Below are 16,395 nucleotides of genomic sequence, written 5' to 3'. Positions count from 1 at the left end.
TGAGTGCAGGAATTTGAAAAATCACCCAAAGCCCTTTCACATTATGAAATTATGTGTTTGTACCTTGTAAGATCCCAGATAGCAAAATCAGATTGTCAGATAGTGGACAGTGGACAGTTGGTATGCCGCCTAAATTTAACTTCTCATGAATATTAAGAACAGTTAATACAATGATATATGGAGTATAACTGAACAAATGAAAAACATTTTGGACCAATAGTGGCAAAATATTGGGCAATTTGTCTACAGCCCGCCAGCGAACCGCCAGAGAACTGATGAGCAAAATGCCAGCGGACCGCCAGCTATGCCCCCAATGGGCCGACACTGGTCCGCCAGCCTCTTGCTATCTGGGATACTTTGTTACATAAGGACTTTGTTATGAAGTCTGATTCAGCCTCTTGCTCTGGTCTGATCAGTGAATGGTCCAAATACTGTAGGCTATTAGTCTAAAGGTAAGTGTCAACTCACATATGTCTAAACAAAATATAGATGACTAAATAACCAGAAGATTGTTATTGTAAAAAAAATGCAATGTTATGTTAAGATGAATATTTACATCCTCCAGTGATCATACCTTTATCTTATAGTCAACAGTTCACCTGTGAAAAACAACTGGTACGAAGGAAACCATATCAGTACACTTCTATAGCAATAAGCAAGAACATGTCATTACGCAAGCTTTTTTTTTTTACTGTAAGGCTATGCTGACATCACAATAGTCTCAACTAGAACAGAACACATTTTTTTTACCTATACTGATTGTCCACAGACATTAATGTTTCCCCCTCTTGTTTATTTTCCTTGTGCAAAACATAGGGTACCATCAACACTCGATTAAATTATTATTTATTTATTTAAAATATTTACACTTATATTTTCCACAAACATTGATGTTATAAGTATTGAACACATCAACATTTTTTTCAGTAAGTATATTTCCAGTGTGGCTATTCACATGAAATTTTCTCCAGACATTAGATCCAGTATTAATTTAGATAATCCACACATATTAAAAAATCCAAACATTAATGTCCATAAGTAGAGTTATGAGCAAAAAAGTGGAATAGCACAGGGAAAAAGTATTGAACACGCTAAGAAAAAGCAGTGCACAAAGGCAAGGAATGGCCAGGAACGAGCTGGAATCTATACGCAGTTAGAGAGTAATTATCCCTCATATCTGTGCAAATTAATATAAGATGGATTAGTACATATTAATGAGCTATAAAAAGGTTTTTCATTACCAAGGTGTCACACAAGAAACATTTCATAATGGGTAAAAGCAAAGAGCTCTTCCAAGACCTTTGCAACATTATTGTTGCAAAACATATCAGTGGAACTGGTTACAGATCTGCAGATCTGCAAGTGGAAGGAACATCACTGCATCATCAATCGGCCATGCACAGGATCTCCTCACAAGATTTCTGACCAGGAAGTCAGAAGGATAGTCAGAAGTGTAGCCTAAGAGCCAAGGACCACTTGGAGAAAGCTCCAGAAAGACTTGGAGGCAGCAGGTTCAATTGTTACAGAGAAAATCATAGGTAATGCACTCCACCGCCATGGCCTCTATGCACGCTCACCCCGCATGACTCTATTACTGAAGAAAAACATGTCAAAACTCGTTGAAAATTTGCTACACAACATTTGGACAAGCCTATTAAATACTGAGAGAATGTATTCTGGTCAGGCGAAAGAAAATGTTAACTTTTTGGATGTCATACTACACACCATATTTGGAGGAGAAATTGCACTGTGCATCACCCTAAAAATACCATACTAACAGTAAGGGTTGGAGGTGGAGGCATCAAGGTGTGGGGCTGTTTTTCATCTTATGGTACTGGCAGACTTCACACCGTTTCACAGAGCGATTTTACCTGGGAGAATCTTGCCATCTACCAGGACGATGAGTATGAGACGTGGCTAGACCTTCCAGCAGGACAATGATCTAAAGCATTCAGCAAAGGAAACTCTCAATTGGTTTCAGAGAAAGGAAATCAAGGCCCTGACTTTAATCCAATTGAACAATTTTGGAAGTTACCTAAAGATCAGGATTTACAAGTGGGACCCCTGGAATCTTCAATATTAAAAGACTATCTGTTTAAAAGAATGGGCCAAAATCATACCTGAATACTGCAACTGATTAGTTTAGTCATACAGGAAATGCGTTGAAGCTCTCATTACAAATAATGGCTTTTCCACAAAGTATTTAAGAAATTTCAGTAGGTGTGTTCAATACTTTTTACCTGTGGCATTCCACTTTTTTACTCATAACTCTACTTATGGACATTAATGTTTGGATTTTTTTATATGTGTTGATTACCTAAGTTAATACTAATGTCTGGTGAAAATTTCAATAGCCAATAGAAAATTTCAATGCAAATAGCCTCACTGGAAGTATACTTACTGAAAAAATTTTGACGTGTTCAATACTTATTTTCCCCGCTGTATGTATTTTCAATTTTGTGTGTTTTACGACAATGTCAAAGGGGAACTATGCAGTTTTTATTTTACTTAATTTACCTTAACAGCTTTGGAGTCATTGAAAGGTCACTTCTTCTGGGTGGAATGGTGGCCGTCTCTTCCCCCTAGCGTCTGTGAGCGGAAAAAGCAGCCATTGGCCGGTGGGAGGCTGGACTCCGAGTCAGAAAGTCTTGCGGTCTCGCGATGTAACAAATTGCTTTACTGCACTACACACATACACGCAAGGAACAGGGATAAGGAAAGAGGAAACGGCAGACTGACCAAGTGAGGAGTGTCGTAAAATATATACTCTGAAGCTGTAGGGGGAGCTCTACAGAGAAAACTCTGCCCAAAATTTTTTTTTAGGCCCACAGTGCTTTTACAATTTTTCCCCCCACTGAGTACATTAATGAGAGCAGACTTCATTGTGCCCTAGCGTTTGTCCTTACTCCTTTGCAGTGTAGCGCCACCTAGTGGGAGACGTAAATATACCAATCTGGTGTTTTAAATTGACAGCATTTTAGCCCATTATGACTGATTTATGGTGTAGCGCCACCTAGTGGGAGATGGAAAATGTAAATATTTGGTGTTTGACGTTGAGTGTTTTCCAGTTGTGGTTTCCTACCAGTGTGCATCATTAGCACGTGGCTACTAAGATTTGCCGATTGTGCAAAAGCTTTTCCACAATAGTCACATTTATGAGGTCTCTCTCCTGTATGTATAAGCATATGTTGTTTAAGACTGCGGGCTGCTGAAAAATCTTTTTTACTGGAAACATTTATGAGGCTTTTCTGTAGTATGTTTAAGCATGTGGTCTTTAAGATCTGAGGATTTAGCAAAAGCTTTTCCACACTGGCCACATTTATGAGGCTTCTCTCCAGTGTGCTCAAGCATGTGGTCTTGAAGTTGAGTGGATGTCGTAAATGCTCTTTCACACTGGGTACATTTATGAGGCTTCTCTCCAGCATGTACCAGGTGTTGAATATTAAAAATGTAAATATTTGGTGTTTGATGTTCACTGCTTTCCACTTGTGGCTTCTTACCAGTGTGCATCATCAGTATGTGGCTATTAAGATTTCCCGATTGTGCAAAAGCTTTTTACACACTGGACACATTTACGAGGCTTCTCTCCAGTGTGTATTAGAATATGTTTTGTGTGTGTGTGTTCGCATGTGGGTTTTAAGATTTGACACGAGTAAAAATGCTTTCCCACAATGGGCACATTTATGAGGCTTCTCACTAGTGTGAGTAACCATGTGGACTTTAAGAAGTGAAATTTCTGAAAAACCTTTTCCACACTCAACACATTTATGAGGCTTCTCTCCTGTGTGTACTAGAATGTGGGCATTAAGAGCTGATATTTCTGAGAAGGCTTTTCCACACTCGACACATTGGTGAGCCATCTCTCCACTATGTGTACGCATGTGATGTTTAAGATTTGAGGATCTTGTATACGATTTCCCACACTGGTCACATTTATGAGGCTTCTCTCCAGTGTGTACTCGCATGTGGGCATTAAGAGCTGATATTTCTGAGAAGGCTTTTCCACACTCGACACATTGGTTAGGCTCCTCTCCACTAACTATACACATGTGATGTTTAAGATTTGAGGATCTTGTATACGATTTCCCACACTGATCGCATTTATGAGGCTTCTCTCCTGTGTGGACTCGCATATGGCGTTTCAGACATGTAAATCGTGAAAAGGGTTTTCCACAGTTGCCACATATATGAGGCTTCTCCCCAGTATGTACTCGCATGTGATTTTGAAGTTGCGAGGATGTTGTGAATGCTTTTTTACATTGGGCGCATTTATGAGGCTTCTCACCAGTGTGAGTCAAACTATGGCTTTTAAGAGCGGAAATTTGTGAAAAACATCTTCCACACTGGAGACATTTATGAGGCTTCTCTCCAGTGTGTAGTATCATGTGGGTTTTAAGACTTGTCTTTAGTGTAAAATGTTTCCCACACTGAATACATTCATGAGGCTTCTCACCAGTGTGTGTTATCATATGATTTTTTAGAGTTGAAGTTTCTGAAAAACCTTTTCCACATTGGATACATTTATGAGGCTTCTCATGAGTATGTGTGCGCATGTGGCGTTTAAGATTTCTGCCTGTTGTCAATATTTTTTCACAATGCATACATTTATGAAGTCCTTTGCCAGAGTTCTGCTTTTCATTTACCCTAACTGAGTGCATCCTCTGGTGTTTCTCGAGTTCAGTAAGGGTTGAGAAACTCTTCCTGCAGACTGTGCAGTGGTGCAGCCTTCCTTGCAGCTGCAGGTTGAGTTCATCGTTCTGTCCGTGGATCTTCTGTTGCAGGCAGTCTGGGTGTTCTGATACACCTGAAAGAGTTACCATAGAAATATTAAATGATAGGCAGATGTTCTGATACACCTGGAATAGTTACCATAGATACATAGAATGACAGACATATCCTCTACATCCAGCAGTCCAATGAGGAAATATTTCACCTGTAATGCCATTCCAAGCAAACTTGCTGTACTTGTACAGTGGGTTGCACATATTCAACCCCTTTAACATTCTCCACCATTTCCACATACTAAAAGATTGTTAAATATATGTAAGGGATAACGGCCGATGAGGCGACCTGTTCGATGGAAATTATGGCGAGGTGGAGGCTTAGAGACATTACTTCCATCGAACAGGTCACCTTGAAGGCCGTTATCCCGCTTATCTCCCAGTTGCCACTATAGGCAATAGTCATGCCTTTATAGCATGCAAAGGAAACAAACGGTTCCGTTTAAAAAGAAGCCAACTTGTTCAGTTTGTTGAACAACTTTCTTTGGCCCTATAACAGCGATATCGTGTTACAGTTAACTCGTTTACAGTTGTTTCCATTGTTGCGAAGCCTGCTTCTAGCCTCAACCGTCGTCCTACTATGGTTGTTATAGTTACCATTCATAAGCGTAGATATTGAACAGTGATTAAACCTTTTTTTACCAGATCTACTTCAAAGGTAGCCTGTTATACAAAGTTAATGGCCACCCCATCAGCCAATCAGAAGAAGAGAATCCCATTGTTAAGGGAAATAAAAATTAAATCATGTTATTATTGTGAACATTTATATTTGATATGATAGCAGTGTTTCCTCTACATTGATTTTGGCATGGTGACCCACCATGTTATCAGAATTAAGGCAGAAGCACAATGTAGTTGCGGTTGCCTTTTAAATTATTCTGCCGAGTCCGACATATCCTTTCACATTGCTATTTAACTTAAGCCAGCGAGTCACAAGCCTAGAGCGCCCTGGCGCGGCTGGAGACGGTAATGCTTACTCCTTGGTTCATGCAGAGATAAATGTCAGTCAGCAAGAACTAACATTTAATAACAAGTTATATTATATATATTTTGATATAAGTCACACCTGACTATAAGTCGCAGGACCAGCCAAACTATGAAAAAAGTGCATAGTCTGTAAAATACAGTAATTTAACAGAATACATTTTAGTTGCAACTAATTCATATCTAAAAACGACTAGATAATAGTCTACGACTTACAGGAAATGAGACAACATGATTCAAATTACAGTAAAGAAATACAAGATTTTATACAATACAACATATTCTCGAAAATAAAGACAAACAAGAATATATTCGAAAGGGAAAATATTCTACGTAGGGGTGCACCAATTGTGAAATTCTGGGCCGATACAGATACCTATAATTTATAGCATATAGTATAAATACTCTTTTGATCCTGTGAGTGAAATTTGGTCTCTGCATTTATCCCAATCCGTGAATTAGTGAAACACACTCAGCACACAGTGAACACACAGTAAGGTGAAGCACACACTAATCACGGCGCAGTGAGCTGCCTGCTCAAGGGCACTTCAGCCGTACCTACTGGTCGGGGTTCGAACCGGCAACACTCCGGTTACAAGTCCGACGCGCTAACCAGTAGGCCACGGCTGCCCCTAATTTGCCCCAGAGTGCTGATATTTTTCAATGTGTTGAAATAAGTTTGTTTACTTTGTTTTCATTGTTAATTACACCCTTTAGTGGCAAGGAGACAAAAACATTCATCTGTTGCCTACCCTTAAAGGACACCTGTAATTTCATTGTAAAGATAAAGGAAAGGGAATACCGTTTATATTTGACATGATGAATATGACGGATGTGTATCTGAAATTACTTTTACTTAAAGGGAATACCATTTATATTTGACAAGACATATATGAGGGATTTATGTCTGAAATGACTTACGTTCCTGCAGACAATCGTACTCTTGTAGATGCTCATCCTCGTCTTCGACCTTCACCTCAATCTCCGCTGTTGTCTGTAGTGGTTCACTGTAAATAATATTGTAGTCGGATAAGTCCGGGGGCTTTTCTTCTTGGTCTTGTTCATCTTTGCAGGGAATCATATGGCCATAGTCCTCCTCCTCCTCTACGTCTTCTTTCAACCTCACTCTCAGGTCCATCTGCTGGGGTTCAGCAAAGAGCAGTCCGAGATCCATGTTCCAGATGGACTCAGGATGATCCCATCCAGAGTTTTCTAACGTTAACGTTATTATAACCTGTAGACAGAGCAACACAGGGAATAGAATGCTTTAGCAAAATCTTTTCATTTGAAGAGTAAATGACATTAACTTTCATTAATAGTAATATTTTAATTATATATAATATAATAATTTACACATGGCCAAAGTCAAGTAAAATTCCATGAGAATTCTCTGACATCAAAACAAAACAAAACTGAATTTTGAGGCAGACCAAGCGCAGCTTCCTGAAAACTCGCTGCTAGACAATGTGGGCCCTATGACAGACAATAATGGCCCCCGGATAATATATAGGCTAGTATTATCTCTCTGGGGGCCCCCTGTCAGTGCTGAATCGTCCTAACTTCTCGGCCCATTTCCTTTTGCCCTAGTTCATTCTCCCCCATACTGACAACATTCCAGGTACAATCACTTAACGTACAATCACTACAATTCATGTAGTGATCTTTCCACACAGATCCTGTCACACACAAGAGTCACTTCATTACACCACCAAAGATTTCAGAGCAACTGTGTAGCGTTATAGAATCTTTTTGACTTCTTTAGAGCGGGAAATTATGAACTAGTATTGAAAAAGCTGATCACAACCACTCAAGGAAGCAGTGATGGATGGGGGGGGGGGGGGGGTAGCTAATAACACGATAAACACCAATGCTACGTGGGAATTGATGTACTGTATGTTGGCAGTGCTCCTACAACACAATTCTCTGACTTTGACCCAAAATGATCACATTTCTTGACTTGTTTCCATGTCTGCAACAGACTTTATTGCAATTTCATGATCTAAAAATCCCATGACCCGTGGGAACTTTGCACGGTGTGTCATGTCCACTGATGGGTGTCTCCTCATCCATCACTTGACTACATTCGAGTAAGTTTACTGTGTAAGTAAGGCAATGGTAGGCCTACCTTACGTTAGGAGTAGAGTAACGTTAACCCCAGCTAACACACAACTAAACAGCCACGTTGCCTATAAGTTGCCAGTTGGTCACGGCCAACTAACATTCTGGCAACCTTCCTGCAACGTGGCCACAACGTTGCCACTATGAAGTGGCCATTTGGTGACTTGAGCAACGTTGCCACAACGTGGCGCTAAGGTCATTTGGTAATGTTGCCGTTTGGTGGTGTAAATAACGTGGCCATAACGTGGCCCTATGGTCATTTGGTAACGTTGCCATTTGGTGACTTGAGCAACGTGGCCATAACGTGGCCCTATGGTAATTTGGTAACGTTGCCATTTGGTGGTGTAAATAACGTGGCCGCAACGTGGCGCTTTGGTCATTTGGTAACGTTGCCATTTGGTGACTTGAGCAACGTGGCCATAACGTGGCCCTACGGTCATTTGGTAACGTTGCCATTTGGTGGTGTAAATAACGTGGCCGCAAGGTGGCGCTATGGTCATTTGGTAACGTTGCCATTTGGTGACTTGAGCAACGTGGCCATAACGTGGCCCTATGGTCATTTGGCAACGTTGCCATTTAGTGGTCTAAATAACGTGGCCGCAACGTGGCGCTATGGTCATTTGGTAACGTTGCCATTTGGTGACTTGAGCAACGTGGCCATAACGTGGCCCTATGGTCATTTAGCAATGTTGCCGTTTCCCAACACCAATTGTTAGCTGAGGTTATATCAAATGCAATAATAATCAGAGATATTATTTATTTATTTATTTTTTAAGTCAAACTATCTTCAAGCCAGAAAAATTGACCACTGGTTTGTACTGTTTATTTACTACCTGATGACTCATCCCCACAAAAATAATGCTAAACTGAGATTAATGTTTACCATCCAGAACTACAATTTTCTAATTTCCACAAACTGAAAAATAGCAATCAAATATATTCAGATACTGAATTGATGAATCGTTTATTTTAAATGCATGTAGGGAACACATTAATAAATCACACTGACAATTCTTTCTATTAACATTTGAAGTAAAATTCATGTGTTTCATGAATTCAAGTGATGTGTACAAACAAACCACGTTGCAGGGTAGGCATTGGTCAACCAGGAGAGAGCATAAAGACCTTGGAGAGGCTGAGGTGGAGAGTAGCTAAACCACTGACTGCTAATCAGAATCCAATCCAAACTATGCTTTATATTAAGTTATAAGAAAATAACAGCAGTGCACATGACCCACAGGATAAGACTGATAACTGACAATCAACCTAAGTTTAATTTTAGTATTCAGTTACCAAGGCTGAAAAGAGGTTAAGCAATTTGAAATTGTGTGAGTAGGAGTGTTGGGTAATGATATAATCACAGGTGTTTTGTTTGGCTGTAACCTCGAGGTTCTGAGGCCGAGTGGCGAAGGTAACAACCCTGCGATCACAAATGCTGTGTTGATTCAATACATTAATTCTGCCGCCGACTAATTAACCTTAAAACACCAGATTATTCTATTGACCTGGGATATTCCCACTTTTGGGAATAGCTGTCTCCTGTCCAATAAGAAAACAAATAATTCCATAGAACCCAAATGTTGTATGAAATCATAGCATGAGAAAATAATTCTACATTACAACACCAGCTTAATTATAATTCAATTATTATTGTATTCACCAAATTATTTGATCAGCAAGTAGGCTAAGTGGTGCCAATCCAACATCAGTTCATATGTCAATTAAGTGTTGCAAGTTTTCTATCAAGCTGAAGTTGTCCTTAAGCCGTAGAGATGCTGGTTCTGCTGTCGCAACTGAGTCAGGGTTATCAATGTTGCCTCCGGTTGTCTCCAAAATGGTGGATCGATCCCTCTTCAGTTCGGTCCCTGGAAAAGAAAAAAAAGGTAAGAATGTCTTAATACTTTCTGTTCACACACTCACAGTTTAATAAAATATCAAGCGAAATGAAAAAGTGTGCATAGACAGCTATACAAGAACAATTGTGTCTAGCTAGCTGAGTTTGACTGCTCCAAAGTCCTTTTAGGCAAGTCCCTCCACTCGGCAGTCATATTGCAACGCTTTTTGGGTACTCATCGGGCATCCTATTCGGCAGAAATACGCATGCACAAGGCTTCACGACACCAGTGTGCTCCAGTGGCGAGTTCACAACACATGATTGGCATGATGTCTGCACAACACAGCACATAATTGGCTCAATGTAGTCACATCACACCACATGATTGGCTCAATGTATACACATGTCGACATTTTGGCGAAGAAGGGGTGGGATATGTGTAGACAACGCCATTGGCGTTACAAACTAACCCCATGCATTTCTATGGAGGATTTTTTGAGTGCTGTCTCCTCATTTGAAAGTCTCTGACTGATCTTGTTTTTATGCCTGTAACTCTACTCTACACCAGATGTGAGGAGTACCACCATGCTGCCCTCTGCAGCCTGTGCATTGGCAATGAGGAGACCAAACATTGTTAATACGAGCTTGCCTTTTAGATGTAACATTAGGTTGAGTCAATTGTCTATGCTTACCTAAATCTTATTTTGCTTTGACATTTTTATGTGCATGCACAAACAAAGTCGATGGAGAAGGGGTGAAGGTGTAACCCACCTAAGCATTGGTTACTAAACCCAAAAAAATGTTAAATAAATAGGTACATAAATTGAATAAATAACAAAATAATTAACAATCCAGAAGGACATACGATTTTCTAGTCAACGGGAAATGCTTTTATTTTGACAAGCGTGTTGCTTGGATACCAGAATTCGTTTATTTTACGTTCTACTCGATAACGTTACACTTGAATAGACTTTGAATCAAAACCTTTTACTCCTTGACACCTTTCTATCGTGAATCATTTTTAATACCTCTTAAGTCGTTTTACTATTTCTACTTTGTCCTTAATCTTCCCTCATTGTTTTCACGTCTTTATCCACTTCTTCTGAACGCCGGTGAGTAATTTATCTGCTAGCAAAGATTGTTAAGGCTAGCGAGTGATTAGCATCGCGTAGCAGCAATTGCATTAGAATGGGGCTAGCATGTAGCATGCTAGGATAACTTTGAGCTAATTGAATGATATAAAAAACCAATCGGAGATTTACGTTTACTGTACTGCTTTGTTACTGTACTTTACTGTACTGTAATGTTAGTGTTTTAATATTAATATGATATGTGAATGTTATTGAATATGACAAGTGTAATTAGTAGATGGTGTGCTATGATTTTATATGAAATATATGCAGTAACGGACTCCCCAGAGAAGACGTTAGTTTGGCATGTTTTAAGACACGAGCTAGTAGCCTGTGTGTGTGAGATGAAAGTGGAACCCTTTCTCTCATGGTTGGTGACCGAAAACGTTGGCTATGTTGTGCCTCTCTTAATTGAAATGTTGTTTTCTGTAGCCCACACTACTAAATTTGGAGGCAGCAACCTGAAGGGGAAGGAGAAGCTGCCACTGCTCGGAACCCGGAGTATGCAGCACAATAAAACGTAAGTAAAACTTCGGGACAGTCTGCACAAATTCAAAAAAAGTGCAGCTCTTACCTGAAAGCTAAAGGTTTTCTTCTTTGCTTGCAGGCCCGGCAGCAGCAGTAGGAGGAGGAGGAGGAGCAGCAGCAGCAGCAGCACATCAAGTCATCGGCAGGAACTCCCAAATTAAATGAATTTAAATAAATGGTGTAATCAAATGTGAAATGTCGCTCTGTTCTTCCTAAACCAAGTGAGTGGGCAAATGAGGACTGCATCTGCAGATCCGCCCAGAGCTGTTTTTTTTAACATCCTGACAACATTCTGGCGACCTCCAACATGGGTTTCAATGTTGCTATAAAGTTGCGGTTACGTGGCCATTAAGTTGCAGGAAGGTTGCCTGCATGTCGCCTATATGTCGCGGTAATGTTGTCAAATAACGTGGCGGCAACATCAAGGCGTCTTTCACTTTTCCGGTTGCCGCCACGTTGGAAATTAACGTGGCGGCAACGTAAACATTGGTTGGAAAATCACGTTGCGGCCACGTGATGGCCACGTTAGTGTGTTTGCTGGGACGTTGTTGTGTCAACGTAACGTTGTTGTGTTAGACACATACAACGTAAATAAGGATCTAAACATGTAACCTACCTCAAGCATAAATAAGGATCTAAACATGTAACCTACCTCAAGTAAGTGCAGTGCTCCACACCCTGACATATGTTAATTTTATGCTTACCTTGAAAAAAGGTGAAATTATCCCCGCAACATGTAACGTTAGCATCAAAAACACTGTCCCAACATCGAGAGACTCGCCACTTCTTCTTGGCTGGTTCAGATTCAATTTCGTCTCAACAGTGCCACCTACTGCCTCGGAGATTGGTAGAAGCTTTTCTAGTGAAGACTGACACAAATGTGCAGAAGACAAAATGAGCTTCATTGCTGCGGCCGAAAATGTCCTTCCTATTTATCAAAATTAACATGACAAAATTAACATCTGACAAAATTATAACAATGTCGTAAAACAATTAGGCCTACTGGCATAATGTGGTATAGTGGTTTAGGAGCTAGCATGCAAGGCCACCGTTGTGCCCTTGATCACGACACCTTACTAGGGTTACCACACGTTCTGGTTTTCCCGGGATTGTTCTCTTTTTTTAATGTCTGTCCCGGAAAATTGATAATCTTTCCCGGGACACCAAATGTCCCGTTTTTTGGTGCAAAGGCACTTTTATTATTTTAAGTATTCGCTAGTTTCACTTTCAATAAAACCTACGTTCCGCTCCTCCTACTATTTTTCTTAAGTTATCTTGATCGTATCCTGCTGTCGGAGGCAGGCATGCGCTTATTTGATTGGTTGTAATGCAGACCTGCGAAACGAAAGTTTACCTTAACCATCAGCATCACCTAGCAACTACCGGCCGCGCGCAGCAAGCATGTCCAAGAGAGTGAGTGCGTGCGGGTATGATTAGATTGGAGAGGGTAGCTTCAGGGGCGTAGCCAGGATTATTTTATAGGGGGGGCCAGCTGGGTCCAGACTTTTTATTGGGGTGGCACTTGGGAATCAAAACAACTATTTAAAAACTACTCAAAAAGTTTTGAAGATTAGGATAGCCTATTTTAATAATGGTAATAAATTGTGTAAAGCCAACACTGATACACAGGTCAGTTTGTTGTCCACTCCAAATCATTTTCCATAAGCCAATGCTATAAAAAAGTACATTATGATAATGCACCTTACTTAATCAGTCTTATTCAAATGATGTTAAAGAACAATAATAAATACTACAAATATTGTATTCAGATATTTAATCTTATACTGATGGCCAAACTATATTTCTTTCTGATATCCACTCTAAGTACTTGGCTGTAAGTAACATGGCTCTGAATTAAGAAATTTACCCTTAGAACCCTAGACTGTTTTAAGGGCTTTTCCACTACCTTTAGTTATAAGCATTTATCCTGGTCATTGTAAGTGCCATTTACACATGCTATATTTTTTTTCAGAACAGTCTAGGCTACCCAGATCTGCCACCAATTCATATTAATACTTGCATTGATTTAATTTTGATTTTTAAATAATACAAAGACAAAAAGCATATTATACCATTCTTATTTTGAAATGTATCTCTGTCAGCTGGACATGACTTTCATGTATGTGTAGGGCAGACTGTCCTGAATCTGGCAATATAAGAACCATGGTGGAGGGGGGCTTTGGGGCTGAGCAATTTACAGACATGTGGTGTGCGCCTTACAGAAATAAATGCCATTTTTATTTAGTAATGAAAAATGCCCTTTCTGCGCTCCATATCTGTGACACGACCTGATCTGACCTGACTGAACCCGAGTTTGCGTGTTCTGTGTGTACATGATGATTCTAAAACAATTTTTTACTGCATTGTCATGAACAAAGTGAAGGCAAAAAGGTGTTTTTTTGTCGAATAAATTGGGATGCAATGTGAGTCTCGAATTGGATGCCATGCAGGAATTTGCTGGGATCTCAAAACCGCATTATGAACATACTTTGCCATAGAGAAACACATAATAGCGTTGGATTATGAACATGCCTTGCCACTACAACACACAAAAACGTGGGGTAAGTGGAGCTATATGAAGTTATTATTTTGATGTCATTTCGTCTGTTTTATAACCCAGAAGGATGTACTTGGTATCAAATGATAGCTCTGTATCTCCTCTTTCATCTGACATGCGTGGCATATCTATCCGATCACGGGTTCGTGAATAGGGCCTAATTCAAACGATAGTTGGTTTTTGTACATGATGTTATTTTGCACTCACGTTGTCTGTTTTTATAACCCAGAAGCATCGATATACTTGGTACCAATGGATAGCCCTGTCTCTCCTCTGTCTTCTGATATGCTTGCCATATCTATGCGATCACGGGTTCGCGAGTAATTCAAACGAGAGTAGCCTAATGGGTGCGCAGGTAAACTGTAAATATGAATCAATTTGATTTAATTTCATGATTTTTTTTTGTTTTCATACTTGATCGCACAGGCAAGAGTTTAGTCTCGTTGGAAAGCCCCACCTCTGCTCTGAACAGTTCTGGAGCAATGTAACAAAGAACTCAGGCAAAGCAGCCTCTGCCTGACCAGCTATGGCAAGAACCACACGCAGTCAGCAAATTATGTTTTTTATATAAAGTAGCCTAGCCTAGGCCCCATTAGCCTACTTTTATTGGAGCCATGATATGTGCTTGCATTTCACCCGAATTTTATCGAAATATTTTTGTAACAGCGTTACCGCAGGCATCGATTATTTCTGATCAGCCCCACACGTCAATGTCAGAGCCTACCTAAGGACAGCCCAACGCAGCTCACAATTCGTGACACATTCTAACATCTTATTAGCATTAATGTTCCAACTCATCATCAACTCATGTTGTTACTGCATGAGGTTAAGTAGTAGTCAGTGTTTTTAACAGATGACTTGAATTGCCCCGCTGCTGCTGCTGCACTAGGCCTAGCCTATCACGATTTGATCACAACCGTGGGCTACACTTCCTGACTGGGCCAATGGTCGTAGATAGAGTGCAGTAATTGGTTCAGTCCCTGCTTTGCAAAGTGTTGGCAAAGTGCCGTCGAAAACGGCAGCAATTATTTTTTTCTTTTTTACTTTTCACTGAACGGAGCTGGGGGGGCCAGCAGGGTGGCCAAGCTTTGACAAGTGGTGGCCGTGGCCCCCCCTGGCCACCACGTAGCTCCGCCCCTGGGTAGCTTAGCCTAGTAAAAAGAAAGGACATTTCAGTTCGTTTTGGTTTGATAAAATGGGGGGCGAGACGGAGGAGGATATAGGCCTACAATCAAAGTCAGGGCCAGCGGCGAAGAAAAAGAGAGGCTACACAGTAGGCCTACACAACGCCGACAGGGTGAAAATGGGTAACTTTTCGGAGTGGGTAAGCTAATAACTTAATATTATGCATAGGCTAGTATTGTTAATGTTTTATGGATTAGCCTTAGCCTATATCTTAAAAGAGCTGGTGAAAGGGCATTATAAGAACCGTTTATACTCAGCAACTTTAAAGTGACAATGAATGCACCCTTTATAGTTAAACAGTATAACATTAGCATGAGTTAATAAATTATGTTAAATCAGTAATAGGCCTAGTATAATTAAAGGCATTTAACATTAATCAAAATCATAACTTTTTTTTTTTTTTTGGGGGGGGGGGGTCGGCAATGAATGTCCCGGATTTTCACAAACCCTACACCTTACCCTAAATTGCCCCGGGGAGACTGGTCCTTGTAAATTGACATAATGAGTCCCCTGTGGGCACCAAATTATATTGTTATTTTGTGATAGATATGTGTCTGTAACACAAAAATGCATTATGGACATCTGGGACTCACAGCTGAAGCTTAGAGCACTATATAGGTAGTGTAGCCTATGACAAAAAAAAGGCCTAACAATGCATGCCCAATGTATTATACATGGGTAGAAAAGTCACAAGGAGGGTGGGAGATGTCAAAACCCATGTTAGTTCACATCTTGAGGGCATAAGCTTGCAGACAATATTTGGTTTAGGATGGTGTAATTTGTTTTCCCTTCATGGTATCAGCCATACATTTGATTTACTAATACGGAATGTGTTATGCACGGGCAACAAAATAAAGAGGAGGGTGGGACATGTCTAAAGAACACTGGGGTATGCTGGTATAGACCCTTTCAACACTAAAAACAAAAACAGTGCTTGAACATTCTATTTGGGCCCCAATCTACTTCCTCTGCATTAAGATAACATATGGAATGTTAAAACGGAAGCCTTGTGGGGGCCAACTATGATGCTGATAATGGAACTCTCCTGAAAGGTCTATACTGGGGTATTCAGGTGGTTGAATGAGTTTTCCCTTAAAGAGATATTCCACCATTTGGGAAATTACACTCATTTTCCTCCTCCCCTCAAGCCTAGAAATCTAGACGCACCTTAGCGGCAGCAAATGTAATTAGTCTAGCGACTCTCCGTTGGCTTGCGAGCTGGAAAAATTAAACTTCCATAGGGCCAATCACATCGTGTATAGAGACGTTAATGATTGA

The 16,395-nt window shown here is 40.3% G+C and overlaps 1 protein-coding gene and 1 long non-coding RNA gene across 3 annotated transcripts in view; one reads left to right on the top strand and one right to left on the bottom strand.

Moving 5' to 3' along the window:
* The window catches only part of LOC143120223 (uncharacterized), a 42,487-nt gene extending 29,901 nt beyond the window's left edge, over positions 1–12,586 (bottom strand). The window contains exons 1-2 of one of the 2 annotated variants that reach the window (XM_076281361.1): positions 12,080–12,586; positions 6,687–6,999 (exon numbers count right to left, since the gene is read on the bottom strand). In XM_076281361.1, the coding sequence (XP_076137476.1) occupies positions 6,687–6,999; positions 12,080–12,280 (514 nt within the window). In that variant the 5' untranslated portion in view covers positions 12,281–12,586. The remainder of the gene's footprint in view (positions 1–6,686; positions 7,000–12,079) is intronic. The other variant, XM_076281360.1, reaches the window with a different exon arrangement.
* On the top strand, positions 10,836–11,537 carry LOC143120275 (uncharacterized). Its single transcript, XR_012986338.1, has 2 exons — positions 10,836–11,367; positions 11,455–11,537. It is a non-coding gene; the product is annotated as an uncharacterized LOC143120275 (long non-coding RNA).
* Positions 12,587–16,395: the final 3,809 nt, after the last annotated feature.

Source organism: Alosa pseudoharengus, unplaced genomic scaffold, assembly GCF_046254945.1.
Source record: "Alosa pseudoharengus isolate Yale_2024_CS ecotype anadromous, Long Island Sound unplaced genomic scaffold, YU_APseudo_1.1 YU_APseudo_1.1_scf_1, whole genome shotgun sequence".
Lineage (NCBI taxonomy): Eukaryota > Metazoa > Chordata > Actinopteri > Clupeiformes > Clupeidae > Alosa > Alosa pseudoharengus.
This window is presented reverse-complemented; position numbering and strand designations above follow the sequence as displayed.